Source organism: Hyperolius riggenbachi, chromosome 5, assembly GCF_040937935.1.
Source record: "Hyperolius riggenbachi isolate aHypRig1 chromosome 5, aHypRig1.pri, whole genome shotgun sequence".
Classification (NCBI taxonomy): Eukaryota; Metazoa; Chordata; class Amphibia; order Anura; family Hyperoliidae; genus Hyperolius; species Hyperolius riggenbachi.
Genome location: NC_090650.1, coordinates 40,716,631 through 40,740,937, shown reverse-complemented (window position 1 = coordinate 40,740,937; position 24,307 = coordinate 40,716,631). Strand labels below are relative to the sequence as shown.

The following is a 24,307-nucleotide window of genomic DNA, read 5'->3' as shown; positions in this document are numbered from 1 at the left end:
GGTGAATTTTGATTGGCTGTTGTAGGCTCCACCCACTTCCCTGAATATTAATCCCAGTCACCCAATGACTATCTGGGCAAAGTTTGAGAACCCTGCCATTAACAGTGTAAGAAGGACTGCAGTTTATATTTTCCCAGTGAAATTTGTATTTGGCTCTGCCCACTTTTTGTAACCTGGACAATGACCAAGTTTGTGAGCTTTCTGGTCCTTGGCACCAATAAAAACAAATCTGATTGGCTGTTTGTGGCTCCACCCTTTTTATAAATTTGAACCCCAGTGACCCAATGACCAACTGTACCAGGTTTCAGGCTTGTGCCATTAACAGTGCAAGAATGGCAGCAATTGTAATATTACCCTTGAAAATCAACAGGTGAATATTGATTGGCTTTTCTAGGCTCCACCCACTTTTCTGAATATTAATCCCAGTCACCCAGTAACCAACTGTGCAAAGTTTGAGAACCCTGCCATTAACAGTGAAGAAGGGCTGCAGTTTACATTTTCCCAGGAAAATCTGTTTTTGACTCCACCCAGTGTTTGTAACATTGACACACAGTCACTCACTGACCAAGTTTGTGAGCTTTCAGGTTCCTGGCATAAAAATTATGTGGATGGAAGCAGTTTATCAAGCAAAGAAATCTGATTGACTGTTTGTGGCTCCACCCCTTTAGGGAATTTGAACCCCATTCACTTAATGACTGACTGTAGCAGGTTTGAGGCTTCTGCCAATGGCAGTAGTTTCAATATTCCCCTTGAAAATCAATAGGTGCATTTTGATTGGCTGTTGTAGGGTCCACCTACTTTTCTGAATATTATTCCCATTCACCCAATGGCCAACTGTGTCAAGTCTGAGCACCCTGCCATTAACAGTGTAAGAATGACTACAGTTTATATTTTATCATGTAAAATGTTAGTTGTTTTAGGCTCCACCCACTGTTTCTAACCTTGACATACAGTCACTCAATGACCAAGTTTATGGGCTTTGGGGTCATTGGCATTAATACGCTGCATTTTTCAGTTGAAATTAAACAAATCTGATTGGCTGTTTGTAGCCCGCCCCCTTTTCAGAATTTAAACCCCAGTCTCCCAGTGACTGACTGTACTAGATTTGAGGCATTTGCCATTAAGAGTGTAAGAATGGTAGCAATGCAAATATTCCCCTTAAAAATCAATAGGTGAATTTTGATTGGCTGTTGTAGACTCCACCTACTTTCCAGAATATGAATCCCAGTCACCCAGTGACCAACTGTGTCAAGTTTGAGAACTCTGCCAATAACAGAATGGCTGAAATCAATCTAACAAATCTCATTGGCTGTTTGTAGCTCCACCCCCTTTAGTGAATTTTGACCCCAGTCACCCAAAGACTGACTGTATCAGGTTTGAGGCCTCTGTCATTAACAGTGTAAGAATGGTAGCAATGTATATAATCCCCTTGAAAAATCAATAGGTGACTTTTGATTGGCTTTTGTAGGCTCCACCCACTTTCTAAATATTAATCATAGTCACTCAGTGGCCAACTGCGTAAAGTTTGGGAACCCTGCCATTAACAGTGTAAGAATGGTTGCAGTTTATATTTTCCCATATAGTCACTCAATTATCAAGTTTGAGCTTTGGGGTCCTTGGTATCAATAATTTGTATATTACCATTGAAATTAAACAAATCTGATTGGCTGTTTGTGGCTCCGCCTTTTTCTAAATTTGAACCCCAGTCACCCACTGACCAACCGTACCAGGTTTGAGGCATCTGCTATTAACAGTGTGGGAATGGCAGCAATTTAAATATTCCCTTTGAAAACCATCAGGTGAATTTTAAATGGCTGTTGTAGGCTCCACCCATTTTCCTGAATATTAATTCCCAGTCATCCAGTGACCAACTGTGAAAAGTTTGAGAACCCTGCCATTAACAGTGTAAGAATGGCTGCAGTTTATATTTTCCCAGTGAAATTTGTTTTTGGCTCCACCCACCACTTTTTGTAACCTGGACAAACAGTCACTCAATGACCAAGTTTGCAATCTTTCAGGTTCCTGGTATAAAAAAGATGTGTAAGTGGAAGCAGTTTATCCAGCAAGGAAATCTGATTGGCTGTTTGTGGCCCTGTCCCTTTAGTGAATTTGGGCCCCAGTCACCCAATGACCAACTGTAGCAGTCTGAAGCCTCTGCCATAAACAGTGTAAGATTGACAGCAGTTTCAATATTCCCCTTGAAAATCAATAGGTGAATTTTGATTGGCTGTTGTAGGCTCCACCCACTTTCATCAATCTTAATCTCATTCACCCAGTTGCCAAGTGTGCCAAGTTTGAGAACCCTGCGATTAACAGTCTAAGAATGGCTGCAGTTTACATTTTCCCATTAAAAATGAATGGCTGAAATTTGATTGGCTGTTTTATGCTCCGCCCACTTTTCCTGGATCACCAAGTGACCAACTGTGCCAAGTTGAATGAACTGGGCTTCTCTCAAGCCGTCAACCTCCCCCTACCCACAAAAAAGGACACACTTTGGACCTCATTTTCCATTCAGAACTCCTAATATCCAATGTGGAAATTGATCCAGTAGTTTGGTCAGACCACCACACTGTCCACTTCTCCTTTACAGCATCGGCTACAAAACACCAAGTGAAAGAACTAATAAAATATTGTTCCTTGAAAGGTTTGACACCCCAACACCTTCAGAACAGCCTCAATCTAGGCGGACTGACAGATCACAACTTAGGCCTTGAATCCATGGTCCTTAACCACTTCCCAACTGAGGGGTTTTACCCCCTGACCACCAGAGCAATTTTCACCTTTCAGAGCTCCTTCCATTCATTCGTCTATAATTTTATCATTACTTATCGCAATGAAATAAACTATATCTTGTTTTTTTCGCCACCAATTAGGCTTTCTTTAGGTGGGATATTATGCCAAGAATAATTTTATTCTAAATGTGTTTTAATGGGAAAATAGGAAAAAATGTGGGAAAAAATTTATTATTTTTCAGTTTTCGGCCTTTATAGTTTTTAAATAATGCTACTGTAATTAAAACCCATTAAATGTATATGCCTATTTATCCCGGTTATAAAACCGTTTAAATGATGTCCCTATCACAATGTTTGCCGCCAATATTTTAGTTGGAAATAAAGGTGCATTTTTTTCAGTTTTGCGTCCATCCCTAATTACAAGCCCATAGTTTATAAAATAACAGTGTTATACCCTCTTGACATAAATATTTAAAAAGTTCAGTCCCTAAGGTAACTATTTATGTTTTTTTTGTATTGTAAATTTTTTATTTTTTTTTTAATTACAAAAAAAAAAAAAAATTGGGGAGTGTGGGAGGTAAGGAGTTAATTTTTTGTGTAAAACAAGTTTATTTGTGTGTAAAAAATGGTTAGGGTGTAGTTTTACTATTTGGCCACAAGATGGCAACATTACCAATTTGTTTCATGTGACCTGCAAGCGTCCTTCCGGACGCTTGCAGGAAGTAGAAAGAGGCTGGGACTTTGTTATTTTTTCACAATGATCGCGCTGCTCAGCCGAGCGGCAGCAGATCATTGCGGGGCTTAGATCAATGAACGGGAATGGATTTTCCCGTTCGTTGATCTCTGGGCGAGCGGGCGGCGGCGTGTTTACTAGCGGCGGGCGGCGTGTTTACGAGCGGGAGCGCGGACAGCGGCGGGAATGCGCAAAGTACGGATTTCTCCGTCCCTGGGGGTGAAAGGATGGAAAAAGGGGTGGAGAAATCCGTACGCGCGGGGGTAAAGTGGTTAAATATAACCACGATGTCTCAGCCGCTTGACCCTCCTTGACCCTCTTCAATCTGGCTTCAGGAAATATCACAGCTGTGAAACAGCCCTCACCCAGATTTGCAATGATCTGCTCATTGCAAGAGACAAGGGTCAATGTTCCATCCTGATTTTGCTCGACCTCTCAGCGGCTTTTGACACAGTCGATCATGAAATCTTGCTCAACAGGCTACAAGAGTACTGTGGCATAGATGGCATTGTTCTCCAGTGGTTCAACTCCTTCCTGGCTGGCAGACCACAAAGAGTAGCCTTAGGACCCTTCTTCTCCAACCCTGTACCACTAAAATACTGTGTACCTCAGGCTGCAATATTATCCCCTTTACTTTTCACCATATACATGCTGCCACTTGGAGAAATCATACAAAAACATGGCCTGACATATCATTGCTATGCTGATGACACCCAGCTATATTTGTCATTCAAACCTGGCATCACAGACCCTACTCCACAAATAAACTCATGCTTAGCTGAGCTTCAGGAGTGGATGAATATTAATTGGCTAAAACTTAATGCTGACAAAACTGAGGTTCTTGTTATCGAGGAGGGCCAGGGCTCAACAGCAAAGCAGCCCCAGTCTCAACCAACACCGCTAAGGATAGGGAGCTCAGACCTGAAAAACTCAGACTGTGTGCGCAGCCTGGGAGTACTGATTGATGGGAAATTAAGCTTCAGGAATCAAATCTCAGCTGTTGTGAAACATTCCTTCTTTCATCTAAGGAATATTGCAAAGATTAAACACCTAATTCCTTCAGAGGATCTTCCAACCCTAGTCCATGCCTTTGTCACATCAGGGTTAGACTACTGCAACTCCCTCTACACAGGCCTGCATAAGAAAGACTTACGCCGCCTGCAATTAGTACAGAATGCCACCGCAAGGCTGTTAACGAGCCAACCCCGCCATTGCCACACAACACCAACCCTGAGCTCACTCCACTGGCTACCGATAAAATGGAGAATTCTGTTTAAGATTGGCTTACTGACATTCAAATCTTTGCACAATCTGGGCCCTGGATACCTGAAGGACTTGTTGCAACTGCATCACACCCCCCACAATCTTCGATCAAAAGGACGTAACACCATAAGACAAAATGTCACAGGCATAGTGTACCTAATGGCAAAAAAAAAATAGTGTTTATTTTCGCTGGTTCGCCCCCTAGCACTCTCAAGAACTGGTGATATGGCCCTTAGCCTACAAAGCTTGGACATCCCTGATCTATAGGATAGGGTTTGGACCAGTTCCCAGATAGCTTATGGTGACCCAGAACCACTAGGAAAGAATAAGGGGCTAAAAAGGACCAATAAGACGTCTTACTGGTTTTCAGGGGCATAAAGAGATGATTTGCATGTACATAGAGGAACCTAGCACCCGCCTCCCACGACGCACACGTATTTCGCCTTCGGACGGGTGTGTCATCAGGAATGTGACAACAAAATCAGAAGGCTAGCCCCCAATGGAAAGAAGGCCTAATGCTGGGTACACACGTTACGTTTTTTTCGTAAGATTCTCCGACCTGATCATTTTTTGCGGCACGATTCCGCACTCGATTCTGCGCTCGATTCTCTTATCTCATTCATTTTTCTTATTTTTTTTCCATTCACCGCCATGAGAAATCGAGAGCGGAAACGATCGGGAGCAATATCAGACATGACGGATTTTATCTATCGGATCCGTCTATCGCACGAAAAAACGTAACGTGTGTACCCAGCATTAGCCGTACAGCAATTTATGATTCTACCAGTGTGACCATGTAATAACTGAAGAAGATATATCGATATACAACTCATTAGAGCAATACTTCTCATTCCTGTTATACCCTTCTAGGAAAGTGGATTTGCCAAGCAACTGATCTTATTTGCCACTTTTTCTGAAGGTAGGCGATAAACAATTACCAAACCTTTATCCTATCTATCTATCTATCTATCTATCTATCTATCTATCTATCTATCTATCTATCTATCTATCTATCTATCTATCTATCTATCTATCTAATCTTTCTGTCTGTTTGTCTATCTGATCTCTATCTAGCTAGTTAGCTGTGCCCTTCTTCTATATGTTTGTCTGTAATTTTTATGTATACTGTATACCTATTTATATATTATATATACAGTATCTATGTCTCTGGAGTTGATTAACAAATTTCATGAATTATTTCTCCCCTTATTTGGTTTTCACTTTATCTATATGGAACCATTTAGGCAACCAACAAGTAAAGACCTACTAAAAATAAGGCAACAAAAGTGATAAAAGGGTTAGATAATCAGAAATCACATATTTTTCAAAAATTATTTGGCTTGGAAATTGAAGAAAATGTATTTCATAGATAAGGTGACAAATAAGTAAGAGTAAAGGTGGCCATACACTGGTCGATTTGCCATCAGATTCGACCAGCTGACAGATCCCTATCCTTTACTGCAAACATATTGTGAATCGATTTCAGCCTGAAACCAATTCACCATCTGTGGAGCTGCTGCCCCCCCTTGCATACATTACCTGTTCCGGCCGGCGAGAGTCCCCTGGTCCCCGCTGTCTTCTTCTCCGCTCCGGGCTCCAGACCGTTCCTGCAGCTACTGAACTTCCTGTCCAGGGGAAGTTTAAACAGTAGAGGGCGCTCTACTGTTTAAACTTCCTGCCAGGACAGGAAGTTCTGTGTAGCTGCAGCCGGTCCGGAACCCAGCGCGGAAAGAAGACAGCAGGGACCAGGGGACTCTCGCCGGCCGGAACAGGTAATGTATACCCTCTGTATTGCGTCGGGCATTCGAACGCCGATATCGACGCACTCCCGACTCGCCGGCGATCGAGAGAAATCTTCCGCACGGACGGATCGACAGGAACGATCGATTTCGGACGGAAATCGATCGTTCTGTCAGCGGTGTGCGCGGCGATTTCACAGCCGATTCGATCACTGTGATCGAATCGGCCGTATATTGGCAGGAAAATCGTTAGGTGTATGGGCCCCTTAAATAAAGTAAATAAAGTAAATTCTGTGACTCGACCCCATATCTATACATTTGTGTTTAAGTTAAATATGGATATCTACGGTATATTCCTATAAATGTATCTACTGTACGTGTATTTCTGGATAGGTTTGTGTGTCTATAGCCAAATGTATATACAGTATGTGTCACTGTCTATGTACATATCATATATATATATATATATATATATATATATATATATATATATATATATATATATATATATATATATAATTTTTTTTTTTTTTTTTTTTTTTCTGTGTATGTACACTCTTATATAAACACTTGTTTGTCAATGTCTGCATATGTCTCTTTATGTCTCTTTATGTCTGTGCCTGTATCTGTTTTGAAATAGGTTGTGGTGATAAAATGTGTGTGTGCTTCAAAGCCCATCTCCAGGAGACGTATTATAGTGAAGTGGATTAGATCCTCTTTTGGGTTTTTACTGATGTGTCCCCATTGTGAATATTTTCCCTCATTTCCAGTCCCTCGGACCTATTTAAAGTGTAACTGTCGGCATAAAATCAAAAATCAAGTAATGATGCTAACCAGGCAATCCAAAAGTTAAAAATCACTCACTTTTATGGAGAAGAAAATCACTTTTCTTCTCCATAAAACATCATTCCCCAGTTTCCCTGGCTCTTATTTGGTACATCTGCTGCACAAAGGAAGTTGCAGGGCATGTTGAGTTTTCTTCTTTACTTTTCCCTCATAACTAATGCAGCCTGATTGGCTGAAGCCTCTTTCTCTCCCGTTTTCCCCTCCCACAACTCTGTTCCTCTCTGATTGGCCATTATTTCTCATGCTGAGACAATGCACTTTCTACTGGAGAACTGTGTGGGACTGTTTGAAGACTGGGAGGAGTACAGGCAATTATACAAAGACAGAGTATGGGAGGAAATGATGTCAGGATTGGCGTCAAGATAGACACAGTCAAAATGGAAAATAAGATCCTAATCCTAAGAAGTATTCTCTCTATTGTTACTATAGTAAAATCACTAAAATCAAAATGTGGAGAGTGCAATACATATGTAAGTAGAGCAAGTATTTACAGTAGTGTGAAAAACTATTTGCCCCCTTCCTGATTTCTTATTCTTTTGCATGTTTGTCACACTTAAATGTTTCTGCTCATCAAAAACCATTACTATTAGTCAAAGATAACATCATTGAACACAAAATGCAGTTTTAAATGATGGTTTTTATTATTTAGTGAGAAAAAAAACTCAAAATCTACATGGCACTGTGTGAAAAAGTTATTGCCCCCCTTTGTTAAAAAATTTACTTAACTGTGGTTTATCACACCTGAGATCAATTTCTGTAGTTACCCCCAGGCCTGATTACTGCCACACCTGTTTCAGTCAAGAAATCACTTAAATAGGAACTATCTGACACAAAGAAGTAGACCAAAAGCACCTCAAACGCTAGACATCATGCCAAGATCCAAAGAAATTCAGGAACAAATGAGAACAAAAGTACTGTAATTGAGATCTATCAGTCTGGTAAAGGTTATAAAGCCATTGCTAAAGCTTTGGGACTCCAGCGAACCACAGTGAGAGCCATTATCCACAAATGGCAAAAACATGGAACAGTGATGAACCTTCCCAGGAGTGGCCGGCCGACCAAAATTACCCCAAGAGCGCAGAGAAAACTCATCCGAGAGGCCACAAAAGACCCCAGGACAACATCTAAAGAACTGCAGGCCTCACTTGCCTCAATTAAGATCAGTGTTCACGACTCCACCATGAGAAAGAGACTGGGCAAAATCGGCCTGCATGGCAGATATCCAAGGCGCAAACCACTTTTAAGCAAAAAGAACATTAAGGCTCGTCTCAATTTTGCTAAAAAACATCTAAATGATTGCTAAGACTTTTGAGAAAATACCTTGTGGACCGACGAGACAAAAGTTGAACTTTTTGGAAGGTGCGTGTGCCGTTACATCTGGCGTAGAAGTAACACAGCATTTCAGCAAAAGAACATCATACCAACAGTAAAATATGGTGGCGGTAGTGTGATGGTCTGGGGTTGTTTTGCTGCTTCAGGACCTGGAAGGCTTGCTGTGATAGATGGAACCATGAATTCTACTGTCTACCAAAAAATCCTGAAGGAGAATGTCCGGCCATCTGTTTGTCAACTCAAGCTGAAGCGATCTTGGGTGCTGCAGCAGGACAATGACCCAAAACACACCAGCAAATCCACCTCTGAATGGCGGAAGAAAAACAAAATGAAGACTTTAGAGTGGCCTAGTCAAAGTCCTGACCTGAATCCTATTGAGATGCTGTGGCATGACCTTAAAAAGGTGGTTCATGCTAGAAAATTAAGCTGAATTACAACAATTCTGCAAAGATGAGTGGGCCAAAATTCCTCCAGAGCGCTGTAAAAGACTCGTTGCAAGTTATCGCAAACGCTTGATTGCAGTTATTGCTGCTAAGGGTGGCCCAACCAGTTATTAGGTTCAGGGGGCAATTTCTTTTTCACACAGGGCCATGTAGGTTTTGAGGTGTTTTTTTCCTACTAAATAATAAAAACCATCATTTGGAACTGCATTTTGTGTTCAATTAGGTTATCTTTGACATAGTTAACGGTTTTTGATGAGCAGAAACATTTAAGTGTGACAAACATACAAAAGAATAAGAAATCAGGAAGGGGGCAAATAGTTTTTCACACCACTGTATCTACTTATAAATGTGTTTGTTTTTTTCTGAGATAGTATGGCTGACAGCTTAATATGAACCCTGGTACTCCTGGAGACAGGAAGTGAGGGATAACAAGGTCATAGGGTATCTAACTTCCCCCATTGTACAAAAAGTCATTTTTTTCCTTCAATTCTCTGTCCACAGTGGAAAACCTACTTCTAGTTGGGGACAGAAGGTGAAAGAAATTCTTCTAGTTGGTAGCACAGACACCAGTAAAATATCCATAAGGTTCTAACCTGTTTCTATATTATTTAAAAAGCAATATGTTAACCTGGAGTTGGGCTGTAGTTATGCTTTCCAGACTATGACTAGCCTCTGGGGCATCAGTCGAAAAATCAATCAGATTGGGGACCTTTTCTAAAATAATCCAGAATTCCCAGCCCCCGAGGCCTGCAGTAGTCTGCCCTGCTTCCTCCAGCCACTAGTGGCTGATGTAGGGAAGCAGGCTTTATGTTATTCTAAATCGACATCCCTTCTGGTGTCTCTTAACAGTAGCCTCTAGTGGTCGGAGGAAGCAGGGGCGGATTTCTATCAGCAAGGCTAATGGCAGTTTCAGGTCTTGGGACCTGGAAGTTCAGGATTGCAATAAAAAAGGTAGCTGATCTAACCGATTTTTAAACTCCCGCTTCACAGACTAGTTAGAGTAGTTACCTCTTTATTTAATAAGTAATAGCCGACTGTACTATTTTCTTTTGCCAACAAGTGAAAAGTCACAACCCACTTGTGAAGACTATAAAGCTTTTACATAACCATGAAGACTTTGAGATGAAGAAGCTCTTGTTGAACATGCTGGTGGTGTTGGCTAAGGACCTGTCTACAATCCAGGTAATGAATAGTAATTATACTTTTATGCAAAGACAACCAAGCAGGAAAGTCCCCGAGGCTCAGATGATGTGTGTGATTATCTGGGATTGGTTTACATCAGCAGATGTGTGTCTAGAAATGTGTGGTGGTTTGTGGGTGTGAAACTCAGACATGGTGGCTGCAGACCTGTCCCGTGGTGATGATCTTTCCTGTGGAATATTTACACAACTAAAAAGAACTCCAACTGAAGAAATGGACACACTGCTGGGTTGCTGAGCGGATTTCAACAATGTGTCCCAGTGTGTGCCATACGCAAGTGCCTCATGCAGCATAGGAGGAATCATGTTTACTACTAGCACGCAGAGCTAGAGGGGTTTTTTATTCCCTTATTTTAAGACACACACCTTTTTTTTCCTTATATAGATACCCAAAATTTCAGTATGAAACAGACTACCCGTATATACTCGCATACAAGCCGAATTTTTGACCCCCAAAAAGGGGGTCAAAAGTTGGGGGGTCGGCTTGTATGCGAGTCTTCCCTGGTGGTCTAGTGGTGGGTGGTGGGTGGTCCGCGCCCCGCTCCCCTCCCCGCTCCCCCCGCGGCCGCCGCTGCTATTACCTGCTTAGGCAGCGGCCGCTTCCTAATCCGCATTCCCCTTATGAAACTTTCTCAGAGTGTATCACAGCAGCGCGCCCGGCGCTGCTGCTGTGACGATGCAGGGGGCAGGAAAGAGCGGTTCCCTTGGTAACGGCGATACAGATCGCCGCTATAGGGAGCCGCGCTCTTTCCTGCCCCCTGCATCGTCACAGCAGCAGCGCCGGGCGCGCTGCTGTGATACACTCTGAGAAAGTTTCAGAAGGGGAACGCGGATTAGGAAGCGGCCGCTGCCTAAGCAGGTAATAGCAGCGGCGGCCGCGGGGGGAGCGGGGAGCTGGGGGGGGAGCACTACCTACCTATGCTGGGCACTATACTGGCTAAACTGGGCACTATACTGGCTAAACTGGGCACTATACTAGCTAAACTGGGCACTATACTGGCTAAACTGGGCACTATACTGGCTAAACTGGGCACTATACTAGCTAAACTGGGCACTATACTGGCTAAGCTGGGCACTTTACTAGCCATACTGGGGCACTATACTAGCTAAACTGGGCACTATACTGGCTAAACTGGGCACTATACTGGCTAAACTGGGCACTATACTAGCCATACTGGGGCACTATACTAGCTAAACTGGGAACTATACTAGCTAAACTGGGCACTATACTGGCTAAACTGGGCACTTTACTAGCCATACTGGGGCACTATACTAGCTAAACTGGGCACTATACTAGCTAAACTGGGCACTATACTGGCTAAACTGGGCACTATACTGGGCACTTTACTAGCCATACTGGGGCACTATACTAGCTAAACTGGGCACTATACTGGCTAAACTGGGCACTATACTGGCTAAACTGGGCACTATACTAGCTAAACTGGGCACTATACTGGCTAAACTGGGCACTATACTGGGCACTTTACTAGCCATACTGGGGCACTATACTAGCTAAACTGGGCACTATACTAGCTAAACTGGGCACTATACTGGCTAAACTGGGCACTATACTGGGCACTTTACTAGCCATACTGGGGCACTATACTAGCTAAACTGGGCACTATACTGGCTAAACTGGGCACTATACTGGCTAAACTGGGCACTATACTAACTAAACTGGGCACTTTACTAGCCATACTGGGGCACTATACTAGCTAAACTGAGGCACTACCTACCCATACTGGGCGCTATACTGGGCACTATACTGGCTATACTGGGCACTATACTGGCTATACTGGGCACTTTACTAGCTATACTGGGCACTATACTAGCTATACTGGACACTACCTACCTATACTGGGCACTATACTAGCTATACTGGGACACACTGGGGGGCTGCACCAATCCAGCATTTCCTACCCCCGGCTTATATGGGGGTCAATCATTTTTTCCTGTTTTTTCAGGGAAAAGTTGGGGGGTCGGCTTATATGCGGGTCGGCTTATATGCGAGTATATACGGTACTTTTCACTTTTCTGCTATTACTATGCTCTCCACTAGGCTGCTATGTCAGTGCTGTGTCTTATCCTCCCATGTCTACAGTATTATATTATGTTACTGATATTAAAGGCTCCATATCTCAACACTCATAGCTCCTACACTCTCCAAATGTTGAGGATAGGGAGGGGGGCCCCCGAACTACCTCTGTCCCAACCCCTCAGTCCCGCTAGTTTCCTAAGATAGAGTATATCAATGCTATCTTGTGAACCAGTAGGGCTGGTGGGCTGTAATTTGACACAGCTCAGTTTTCCCGGCTGAGATTTTCTGACAGTTACTCCTATTGACTGCTGGATGAAGCGGGTTAATGCCAGTGAATCGCGTTGCATTGTTTGGAGTGTTCGATTAAATACTTTTTCATCTTGTTACTGACTGTTTGAGTGTATTTGAGGAGGTAAGTCCACCACTACCTCCCATTTTAAACTGTTTTTCGAGGATATGTTAACTGAAACGAAATAAAAGAGTTTAATTTACCTGGGGCTCCTACTCGCCCCCTGCAGACATCCTGTGCCCATGCCGGGATAAACCATTCCTCCGCTCCCCAGTAATAAAGAGGAAGGTGCACAGGACCACCACACTTGGTCACTCCGGAGTGCTCCAGACCCAAGACTCAGTTCAACAAGCCAGATACTATTGTAGATGAAAGCGGCTAGGCACATCCAGTAAAAATTTACCTTTATTGTGAACAAGTTTAAAAGCTGGTGTAAGGCATCAACAGCAGCAGGGTGCCAGGAGAGAGAGGGACAAGCAAGATTAAACAGTTGACAGCTGTTTCGCACTCAGCAAACGAGCGCTTCCTCCGGACATATGAGCCCCCCCAAGCATAACCCCTTAAATGCTGTACTCACGGAAAACGGCAACCGAGTAGAGGAGGACGCGATGCCGAGCACACCCACCATCACCGCAATGTGCACTTCCTGGACGCCAACTGCGTTCCAACGGTCGGAAGAGGCGGAAAATACAAAATAGGGGACAAAAAGAGAGTTGAATTCAAAAATATAACATTACAAAATACAGAAATATGATTAAAAAAGACAAACAACTGCAGCAACTACAAAAACACTGAGGCAGGGAACACACTTGACTGTTTTCGTGCGCGTTTTCTGCACAGAAAAACTGAGAACTCATGTTAATCAATGTGCTAGTGCAAAAAACTGACATTCTGCATGATGACTCTGCACATTTTGGCAGTTTCCTCTATCATTTACATCAGTGTCTGTCAAAAAACGAGCGCGTTTTCCTACATGGAAACACACTTGGTGTGCAGAAAAAGTATGCAGAAAAACGTGCGCGGAAAACTGAAAGTCAAGTGTGTTCCCTGCCTGATAAATCATTGCGTTCATTTAGTCCCATAGGACCAACCGCCTCAAAAACTTTCCCTCCGTTGTAGCTTTTTAACCCAGTCGCCACCCCTAGAATCTTTTTCTACTACCTCCAACCCAAAAAATCTCAACTGTGAGTAATCTCCTGAATGTACAGTATTCATATGTTCCATGACCCTAGGACAGCCCTTAGCTCGTGGATTGCCCAAGGATCTACAATGCTCTTGGTATCTATCCTGCATCATGCGTGTAGATAACCCAACATAGATACATTGGCAGGGACAAATGAGCGCATATATAATTCCTTTAGTTTTGCAGTTAATAAACTGTCTGAATTTTACCGTTTTGCCAAATCTGAAGAACTCTTTACCAGTAATCAAGAAGTTACAGCAAGAGCATGAATTACACCTGTAATTACCAGGGGGTCTATTTATACCTAGCCAATTGCGAGTATTCTGACTCACAAACTCACTGCGGGACAATTGGTCTTTGAGGTTAGGGACTTTTTTATAGGAAATACATGGAGTCTGTCTGCATTTATCCACTAGAAGTTTATCCTCTTGCAAGATCCACCAATTGTTTTTAATTGATTTCTTAATTCTCTCAAACATGGGGGAATTTGTGAAGTGCATGAAAAATCTGTCCTGTCGTTTTTTTACATTCCTTCGCTCCCCCTCAGCCACTCAGTTTTCTTTTCGACGACTAATGAGTCGGCGGGCCACTGCTCCTGGCCGTTTGCGTCCTCGCTCACGCACACATCGCCGTCCTGTGCATGCACGTTATGAGAAAACTGCGCAGGACAGCAACGTGAGCGAGAACAGCCGCGGCCAGGGCCACGCAGGCACAGTGGCCCACTGACTGAAAATATAACTAAGCGGCTGCGGGGGAGTGGAGGATCAGTTAATCCCGGCGCGGGTACAGGACGTCTGTGGGGGCCCGGTAGAAGCCCCAGGTAAGTTAAACTCTTTTATTTCATTTCAGATAAGGTTCCCTTTTAAAGAGACACTGAAGCGAAATTTTTTTTATAATATGATTTGTATGTGTAGTACAGCTAAGAAATAAAACAGTAGCAGCAGAGACATAAGTCTAATATTGTTTCCAGTACAGGAAGAGTTAGGAAACTCCAGTTGTTATCTATGCAAATAAGCCATTGAGCTCCACGACTTTCTAAGGCCTGGTGCACACCAAAAACCGCTAGCAGATCCGCAAAATGCTAGCAGATTTTGAAACGCTTTTTCTTCTTTTTCTGTAGCGTTTCAGCTAGCATTTTGCGGTTTTGTGAAGCGTTTTTGGTGTAGTAGATTTCATGTATTGTTACAGTAAAGCTGTTACTGAACAGCTACTGTAACAAAAAACGCCTGGCAAACCGCTCTGAAGTGCCGTTTTTCAGAGCGGTTTGCGTTTTTCCTATACTTAACATTGAGGCAGAAACGCATCCGCAATCCAAAATCTGCAGCAGCCCGGGAGTATGCATTTCTGCAAAACGCCTCCCGCTCTGGTGTGCACCAACCCATTGAAATACATTACCCTAGCAGATCCGCACCCGCAAGCAGATCGCAAACCGCAGCAGAGCCGCTCTGGTGTGCACTAGGCCTATGAGCTCTGTCTTCTGAAGCTTTTTATCTCAACTGTCAGTCATTGTAATTTATTTTTCTCTTCAGAGGACAGTTCAGTAGGCTGCTCTATAAAAATCATTTAGAATGCTGAGTAGTGTGTAAACTGCACATATTATGCAATGTTATAAAAACACTATTTAACTGAAAATAAAAGTATGAGAATATTTTCTTTGCTACTAATGTTCTAGTAATTATCCGTACTACACAACCAATTCCTTATATCATAATTTTTTTCCGCTTCAGTGTCTCTTTAAGTGCTTTACTCTACTCTATGCCTCTGTTCTAAAACTAATTTTTCCATTCAGGATTGCTGTAATATAATTGAAATACAAGTCTGAATGAAAGTTGCTATAGAGGTGAGAGAGGTCCACTGTAACTAGACCTCATCTTCCATTCAGGCTACACAAGTCATGTTGCACTGCACTGATGAAGGTGACGCCACGTAACTCGTGTCTCTTTGTGTCATGTATTTAGCTACTCTCAGATGGAAGGGTGGTCTTGGCCCTTTTTAGCTACGTCAAAGCCAATGAAAAGCCCGGAATCCATGATTGGTCTGCTGCACGCTTTGAGGACTTACAGCTTCACGCCATCGCCACCCTAACAACAGTGGCGCCCCTGCTGGTGGAGGACTACATCACCTGCCAGGGGAGCACCCGCATACTTCTCTTCCTGGAGTGGTGCTCTGGCCAAGGTAATGCCAACACATCACTGCTTTTGTGCCACATCTGTGGCTTGGCATGCAGTGGCGTAGCTAGAGATAAGGGTGCCCTATAGCAAAACTTTCACAGGGCCCTCAGATGTAGGCACTCTTAAAAAAAACCTGTAATGAGAAAAAGTTCCCATGGGGGGTACTCACCTCGGTAGGGGGAAGCCTCCGGATCCTATCGAGGCTTCCCCCATCGTCCTGTGTCCCACGGCAGTCTCTCTGTGCCCCTCCAAACAGCGGGGATGTAAATATTTGCCTTCCCGGCTCCAGCGCAGGCGCAGTATCGGCTCTCCGCTCGGAGATAGGCGGAAATAGCTGATCGCTATTGGGGCCGCTCTATTGCGCAGGTGCAAGTCCCCTGCGCCTGCATAGTAGAGCAGACCCGACATAGATTGGCTATTTCCGTCTATTTGCATGCTGAGAGCCGCAACAGCGCCCCCGCTGGAGCCAGGGAAGGTAAATATATCTAGCTTGTCAAGCCAGGATTGCGGGAGACGTGGGGGAGCCAGCGCTGGACTGCTTGCAGCTACAGGGGAGGGGAAAGCCTTATTGGGACCATTGGGATGTTTTTTTCAGTACTGGGTCTCTTTAAGCAATGCCACCTGTCCCTACCCTGTGGATATGAGTTAACTGGGGAATTTAAATTTCCATACAATCTACACTGCACAGTGTTCTCCCCAGAATCTTTTTGCAGCCGGGTGACATGAAAAAGGAGCCGGGTGGGGCGAGATGAGAGAATGCTGGGCTGCGCTTCTTTGCACAATTTTGCTTACAGCATAGGAGGAGGATGACGAGGCGAGCCAATGACAGCCGGGTGCTCACCACAATTAGCCGGGTGGAGCACATGGCTAAAAGCACCTGGGTAGAACACTGCTGCATATAGTCCATGCGTGGAGGAACGCAAGAAAGTTGAGAGGATCACAGTTGGTTAATATTTACATTCGGGGGCTGCCAGCAATGGATCCCAGAGGGTGAAGAGGATGGGGGAAGCCTGATTAGGATCCAGAGGCTTCCCCCCTCCTGAGGTAGGTACCCCCCAGGAGCTGTTTTTTTTATTTACAGATTCTCTTTAAGTTCAGCACATTACACGGTATGGTACTTTAGCACACATTATGGTACACTATATGTACGCACTGTTTTGAACCCGGGTTCACCTGTGAGACAATGAACACTCGTGGGAACTATTCTGTCTTTGCCCTGAGCTCTTCTTTAAAGAAAAGTTAAAATAATGTAATACAAAAAAAATGCTCAATTTTTACAATAATTCTGTATAAATGATTTAGACAGTGTTTGCCCATTGTAAAATCTTTCATCTCCCTGATTTACATTCTGACATTTACTACATGGTAGCTGGCAAGCCCAAATAGGTTTGTCCAGCAGCAGGGCTCTTGTGCCTCTAGCCGGGAACTGGGCTTGGCAATCCTCCTCTGTCGTAGTTACCGATCCGATGGTACTCCTCTGTAAATATCTGCCTGATCTGTGTGCTTATTCTGCTAAAGGCAGCTACGCTACAGACTGTGGCAGTGAGGGCTGACAGGTAGTGCTGTTTGAGTGGAGTGCTATAAAAAAAACTCATGGGTTCTGCAAAGCTATGGAAACAGCTCACAGGCAATTAGGAGTATGAGTGGATATGCTGTGTAGCATACATGTGAGAAAGATAGGAGGCTGCTATGCTGCATGCATTTCAGGAGGTCAGATCCTCCTTTCCTCAGGACAAACCTATATGGGCTTGCCAGCTACTACACAAGGTGAGATTATTCCAGCCTTACTTGATCTGTGGTATGCTGCTCCCTGAGTGCGCTCTATTTTTTGTCTTGCATTCCAGATTAAATGGCCACTGCAGTGAATTTTAAAGAGGAGCACCCACATTTTTTTTATTTTGATTCTAACCACATTGAAGCTACACTGCTCGCTCCTTCTGTTCACAGAAGTTATTCAGTACACTATCTCATTTACCACATGGTGACATTTTTACAGCTGGCAGGTGATGTCAGTGGAAGGAGATGTTGCTTACTTTTTTGGCAGTTGGAAACAGCTTTAAACAGCTATTTCCCACAATGCAACGAGGTTCACAGACAGGAAACTGCCAGGACCATGGTCCTCTCAGTTTCCTGTGGGAGGGGTTTCACCACAATATCAGCCATACAGAGCCCCCAGTTTGTGAAAAGGAATATATTTCTCATGTAAAAGGGGGTATCAGCTACTGATTGAGAGGACGTTCAATTCTTGGTTACAGTTTCTCTTTAACTGCTAGAAATCTCGTCTCACTTTCTTTGCTCTTTTTTAGATGGATTCTCTGGCCAGGGCAACTGTTTCCATGGCACAGGTGGCCGGGGCAACAAGCATGCCCAGATGCGCTATACCCTGAGGCTGCTGAGGGCGGTGGTGTCCGTAGGGGATGAGGCTGTGAATCAGGACCTCTCTGATCAGGGAGCAATTAGTCAGCTCTTAGGTAATTCAAAACACCCTTCCTAACGCATGCATGACATTTCCTCTCATTACAAACATATTATTTGCTTACTGTGACTAAAAGAAAAACCTCAATGTAAAAAAAAAGATCAAAACTTATACGTACTGTGATAAACATGTGGGTGAGTTTCATTCCTTCGCATCTGTTATTTAGACTTTTTTTATTTTCCTTTTCTATAGAAAGCTCTAACATGTCACATCACTGACACATAGCGATGAATGAAACCAAAGGATAATCTGCCTACCTTTTCGTCATACTTTACTTAGATACACACACTCACTCATTAGATACACACTCACTGTGTCCAAGGCCAGTGCTTCTAGAAGGGCAAACTGGGCAATTGCCCAGGCCCCCAAGCTCCTTAAAGAGGAGCTGTCAGCCATATGATCTCAGAAAAAAAAACCCACATATATAAGTAGATAAACACTTGCTCAACCTACATAACAGATGTATTGCACTGTCCACGTTTTGATTTTAGTGATTTTTCTACAGTAAAAAAAAGAGAAAATCCTGCTTAGAATTTCCCATTTTATCTGTGGCTATTTTGAAGCCAGTCCTGATGTCATTTCCTCCCTTACTCTCCTCTGCCTGATTGTGTATGCAGTGCCCGCATTCCACTATAGAAAGTGCATTGTCTCAGCATGAGAAATATTGGCCAATCAGAGAGGAACCGAGGTGTGGGAGGGGAAAACAGGAGGGAAATAGGTTTCAGCCAATCAGGCTGCATTAGTTAAGTCTGAGGGGAAGTAGAGGAGCAAGAAAGGACAACCCAGCATGCCCTGCAACTTCCTTTTTGTGTACCAATTTTGTGTGTACCAAATAAGTCAGGTACACTGGGTAATGATCATTTATCAACAAGAAAAGTAATAGTGATTTTAACTTTAGGATTGCCTGGTTAGCATCCTTATTATTTGTTTACCAGATAAAAATAAAGAATTGATTTTATGCCTGACAGTTACACTTTGAAGGCCCCACAAATGCACTGTGAGTACAGTAAGGAACAGTAATCCCCTGATTCTTTTCAAAAATCCAGCATGTGCTTCGACTTCCTGACAATTTTGAACCGCCCAATTGTAAGCTGCGTAAAATTTGTATTACATTTTGTTTCAATAATTTATTAACAGACACACACAAAAAAAAGATTAAAAAATACCGAACAGAAAAACTTATAATCAGCATAACTTTTGCACATAATGGAACATAATGCAATTAGACACATGCCAACATACAACATAGTCATATGATTCCATACAAAGCTTACAACCTCCAAGCTAACTCAGGACTCCCCTCTTTCAGAAAAGATAAAACACCACCGGTAGCCTCACCACAGATCTGTCCAATTTCTCCCACTTTCACCCCCAGCAAAACTCAGCAACCACGCCCCACAACAGCTTAGAGCCTCTCAAGAAAGTTTTATAAGCCGTTGCTACTTCACAGCGGACTTCACACAGAGCCCTCAACCATGACTTTTCTGTAGTCATCAGTATCCTGAAACTCATGCCAGGCCGCCCAGATCAATTTGTATTAAATTTCCATGCACGGCAGAATTATTAGCATCTCAACTTTCCTGACCCCTCAATGACCCTCACCCTGCTATTATGTAAGATAGAGGAGTCTACCTAAAAATGAGTATGACTTTGTGTTCGGCAGGGATCCTGAAGAAGAGCATGGCTGGTTCTAGTGATGACGCCATTCTGATGGAGATCCAGTCTGATATCCTCTTCATCCTCTCTGCAGTGTGTGAGAATGACACGCACAGAAAGGTTTGTGTCCCACCACTGCTGCCTTTTCTCTCCTCTGCACCTTTTTCTGAGCAATGAGGAGAGCGATTGGACTTTTTCTTTAACCCTTTAGCAACTTTAATAGAGTTATCTCGTTTGAGATAAGTGCATTGCTTTTAACCTCATTCGGCAGAATTCGTGCTGTAAATTCTTGGAATACTTTGATCTCTCTCTGCTAGCAGAAAAAAAAACCCAGAAACGGAAAGCGAAGTCCTCTATTATTGTCTAACACTGCCCCCTAGTGACAAGAGGCCATAAATACACACTACAGCAGTAATATTTAGTAGCAATAACAAATAAGAAATAAAAAAATGTGCTAAAATAAATTGGCCCGGAACACTTGCACGCCTCTAAATAAATTGGCTGCTAAAGGGTTAATGGTATATTTCAGAAGTGTTTCTGATGCTGAAACCAGGGTAATTTGCTGCATTCTACTGTGTGTCACTATGGTGCCTCTTTTGAAATGGAAGGTAGTAGACTATTGGGGCAGATTCACTAATCGCCAGACAACGCATGTTAAGTTTACAGCATCTAAAACCCCACAACCCCCTTTGGCAGAACCATAGTGGTGGTTTTTCCTGAAATCTTACCAAACCAGCCCCCAGCTCTGTAGCCACTCCCAGCTCTGTTGCTGTGGCCCGCCCCCAGCTCGGAGATCATGGCTTACAGGAACACTATCGATTAAAATGTTTTTTTTTGCAATTAATATAGGAAATGTTTGGGAGGTGCTGATAGTACTGGTGTATACAAGGCTGGATTTACCATAAGGCACTGTAGGCACGTGCCTATAGGTGTCTGATGATGGAAAGGCGTCTCTCACTCCTCTCCCCGAGCACCTCCCTCCCTTCTTCCCTGTGAATCCTGACTAGAGTATAAATAAGAGGTTTCTCAACCTGCTCCCTGCATCCCACTGACAAGATCTCCCTTTAGTCAGGGGCACCTAAAGCTACGTAAAACTGAGGTTCCTCTAGCTACCTAATACTTGGGGGTACCTCTAGCTACTTAATATTGGGGGTACTTCAGGATACCTAATGCTAAAGGACACCAGTAGCTATGAGGGACAAGGGAAGTAATGGAGAAGTGACAGCTGGGACAGCCAGCACACTTGTGATGCGTTTCGGTGGGGGTTTGTAGGTTCATGTATGGCAAAGTCTGAGGTGCCAGGACATCTGTGCCTATAGGCACCTGTGAGGTAAATCCTGAGTGTATACATATGAATACTTATCTCTTTGTTTACTGTTATCTAATTCCTTTCACACTTTTCTGATGGCAAATCTGATGGCAGAGTGAACCATGAGGGGAGGGGGAATTCCATCGCATTTCATCTGTTAACCCTGTGTGTGAGAGAGAAAGCTCTGCCTGTCTCTGACTGAGCTCTCTGCAGAGAGCAGAGGAAATGTATCTTATGTGGAACATAAATATTTGTAATTGTGTGTGTGAAACCTGACACCTGGCAGGCTTTTCATATAACTCTGCTTCAATATTACACTGTTCTTAGCATGTCAGACTGCAGAGATTCACCTTTGCAAATGAGACATTCCAAACGTAGCTAGAATCTACACACAATGAATTAAAGCTTTTGCCACTGTTGCCAATTTATGATTGTTAAGTAATGTCAATGACTTCACATTTATTGCTGAACACACTTCAGGTGCTTTTTAATGCTCCTCTTATTAAGCTGAGGTGGGAGAGAGGTCAGAGAAGCTGACAGTCGTCCCCCTTGACACCCACAAGGCCCCAGGCACCTGCCTAGGTTGCTTTGAGGATGGTCCTCCTCCGGTCTGAAGGGGTCCTAAAGAATCCTGTGTGTTTATTACTTTTATTTTTATTCTCAGGAGTTGTTTGGATCAGAGGGAGTCAATATTCTCATACAGCTTCTGAAGATGGACCCCTCCAAATTTTATAGTGGTCTTGGACACAACAAACTCCTTTTCTGCACATTAGATTGTGTTTGGTAAGTATTGATCACACCAGTATTGCTGAAATCAGCTTGTATTATTATGCATTAATACAGCATTAACACTTTCCACAGCACTTTACTGACTGAGTTCTCTGCATGTTTCTACATGTCCCTCCGAAGTGCTCACAATCTAATGTCCTTGCTATGGTTGTAGTCGGGGGGGGGGGGGGGGGCATTAAGGTATGAGCGCTGCACAGGCAGATATCCCACTAGGCTCTTGGCTGAGCAATGTGTTTTGTTCTGCAGAAAAGGAAAGGTGGCCGGATGTATGACAAAGGGGCATCAGGTGAGAGTGATCTGTCCTATTGCTAGTGGGGTGTCCAGCAATATCAGGGGACTCCTGTACTCACTTAAAGTGGAATATACTCAGAGCTTTCTCTCTGCTCTAAAAGATTAGTCACAGCAGAATAACCTTTTATGGAAAAAAAATGCTCATTACAATAATGGAAATACTAAAAAAAAAACAAAAAAAAAACAAACAACCAGAAGTTGTAACTTAGTTTCATTTTTGCAGGGTACATTGAAAGGGTTAAGTTTCAATGTTTACTGTATGGGGGGGGGGGCTGCCTAGGCAGAGCTCTCCTGCTGTCTATTGTATTCACAGTTGCTGATAACAACTAATTACATCTGGCTTTGATTTGGCTTAACAGACACAGGACACAGAGATCTAGTACTGTCTGTAGTTTCAGCAGCAGCTATATGTGGAAAAAAGATTTTTCATGGTGTGCTGTGCAAGAGTTCATGTCCACTTTAATGCCTGGTATACATCATGCAATTTCCTGTCAGATAGGTGGGACGAATTGATAATTTCCGTCAGGTCTGATCTGATTTCCTATAATTTTTCCAATCCCTTCTGTATAAAATCCATCTGAAAAACGATCAGACCTGTCTGAAATTGATTTGACCCACCAATCTGGCGTGAAATTGAGTGGTGTGTTCCAGGCATAAGATTTCTTGCTGTGATAGTTAGGAACAATCGTTTCATAAGAAAAAAGTCTAAAGAGTATACTTAGCTTTACACTATAATATCCTGAAAGTCACACAGACACATCGATGCATCAGCAGACTTGGATGTAAGTCATAAATGTCTGTGCTGCAGCAGTCTCTGCCTACAGCCGGCAAACCGGAAACTGCGCCAACATCTCACAGAAAAATATGGCAAGCCTGTCTGCTTTACATAGATCTAGTACTGTCTGTATATCTATTTATGTCCATCTTATGCACAACAAATAAGTAACGCTTCAAACACTTACAGTGTCCTTTCTTAAAGCGGACCTAAACCCAGGACTTCCTCTCTCTTCTAAGAGACAAGCAACAGTATAATATCCTTTATAGAAAAACATTCCTTGTTACTGCCTACAGACCTCCTCAGAGATGCGAAAGCAGGGGTAGGGAAACCTATGGCTCAGGAGCCAGATGTGGCTCTTTTGATGGCTACATCTGGCTCACAGACAAATCAGTAGGGGTTGATTCACTAAGCTACACTGCTCAAGCAGCGCAGCTTACTGTGGCAGCGCTAGTCACATTTTCAAAGTAGGCACGCTGCTGTAACGTGCACCACTAACTTACTCGCGCTCCCCCCAAAACTAATGGCTGCTCCAATTGTCCCACTCTGGACCCTGTCAGGTCCAGTGACTTTGTAGAACGAGATCCCCGCACTTGCCAGACAGCCTATTGGGCCATCTCGTTCTACAAAGCGAATCAGCCCCCAAGTCAGCTAGCTAATTGTACAAGCTGTTAGTCGGTATTTCTCCTCTCTGGCTCTCGGGGAAATTGCTGATGTTGCTGAAACCCAAGAGAAGCTGAAGACGTGTCTGACACATCCACTGCCCGGCGAATCAACTGTGTACACATCACCATGGCAACAGGGACGTGAGCCCTACTGTCCCAGTTTGAAACATATTTCATGACTCTCATGGAATTACATTTTAAAATATGTGGCGTGTATGGCTCTCTCAGACAAAAAGGTTTTTGACCCCTGTGCTGAAGTGTAGTTACTTCCTGGTTTTATGAAAGCACATACAGGGTTAATCTCCTGTGTTTACATATAGTCTGAAAGCACACCATAGCACAGATCAGACAGAGTCGACAGATCAAATTACAGTGGCT

At 43.3% G+C, this 24,307-nt stretch overlaps 1 protein-coding gene across 2 annotated transcripts in view; it reads left to right on the top strand.

Moving 5' to 3' along the window:
- The window catches only part of CFAP69 (cilia and flagella associated protein 69), a 78,161-nt gene that overhangs the window by 37,850 nt on the left and 16,004 nt on the right, over positions 1–24,307 (top strand). Inside the window, exons 10-16 of one of the 2 annotated variants that reach the window (XM_068235528.1) lie at positions 5,599–5,647; positions 9,938–10,039; positions 10,119–10,270; positions 15,756–15,972; positions 18,275–18,439; positions 20,108–20,220; positions 22,074–22,192. In XM_068235528.1, coding sequence (XP_068091629.1) covers positions 5,599–5,647; positions 9,938–10,039; positions 10,119–10,270; positions 15,756–15,972; positions 18,275–18,439; positions 20,108–20,220; positions 22,074–22,192 — 917 coding nt within the window. The remainder of the gene's footprint in view (positions 1–5,598; positions 5,648–9,937; positions 10,040–10,118; positions 10,271–15,755; positions 15,973–18,274; positions 18,440–20,107; positions 20,221–22,073; positions 22,193–24,307) is intronic. The other variant, XM_068235529.1, reaches the window with a different exon arrangement.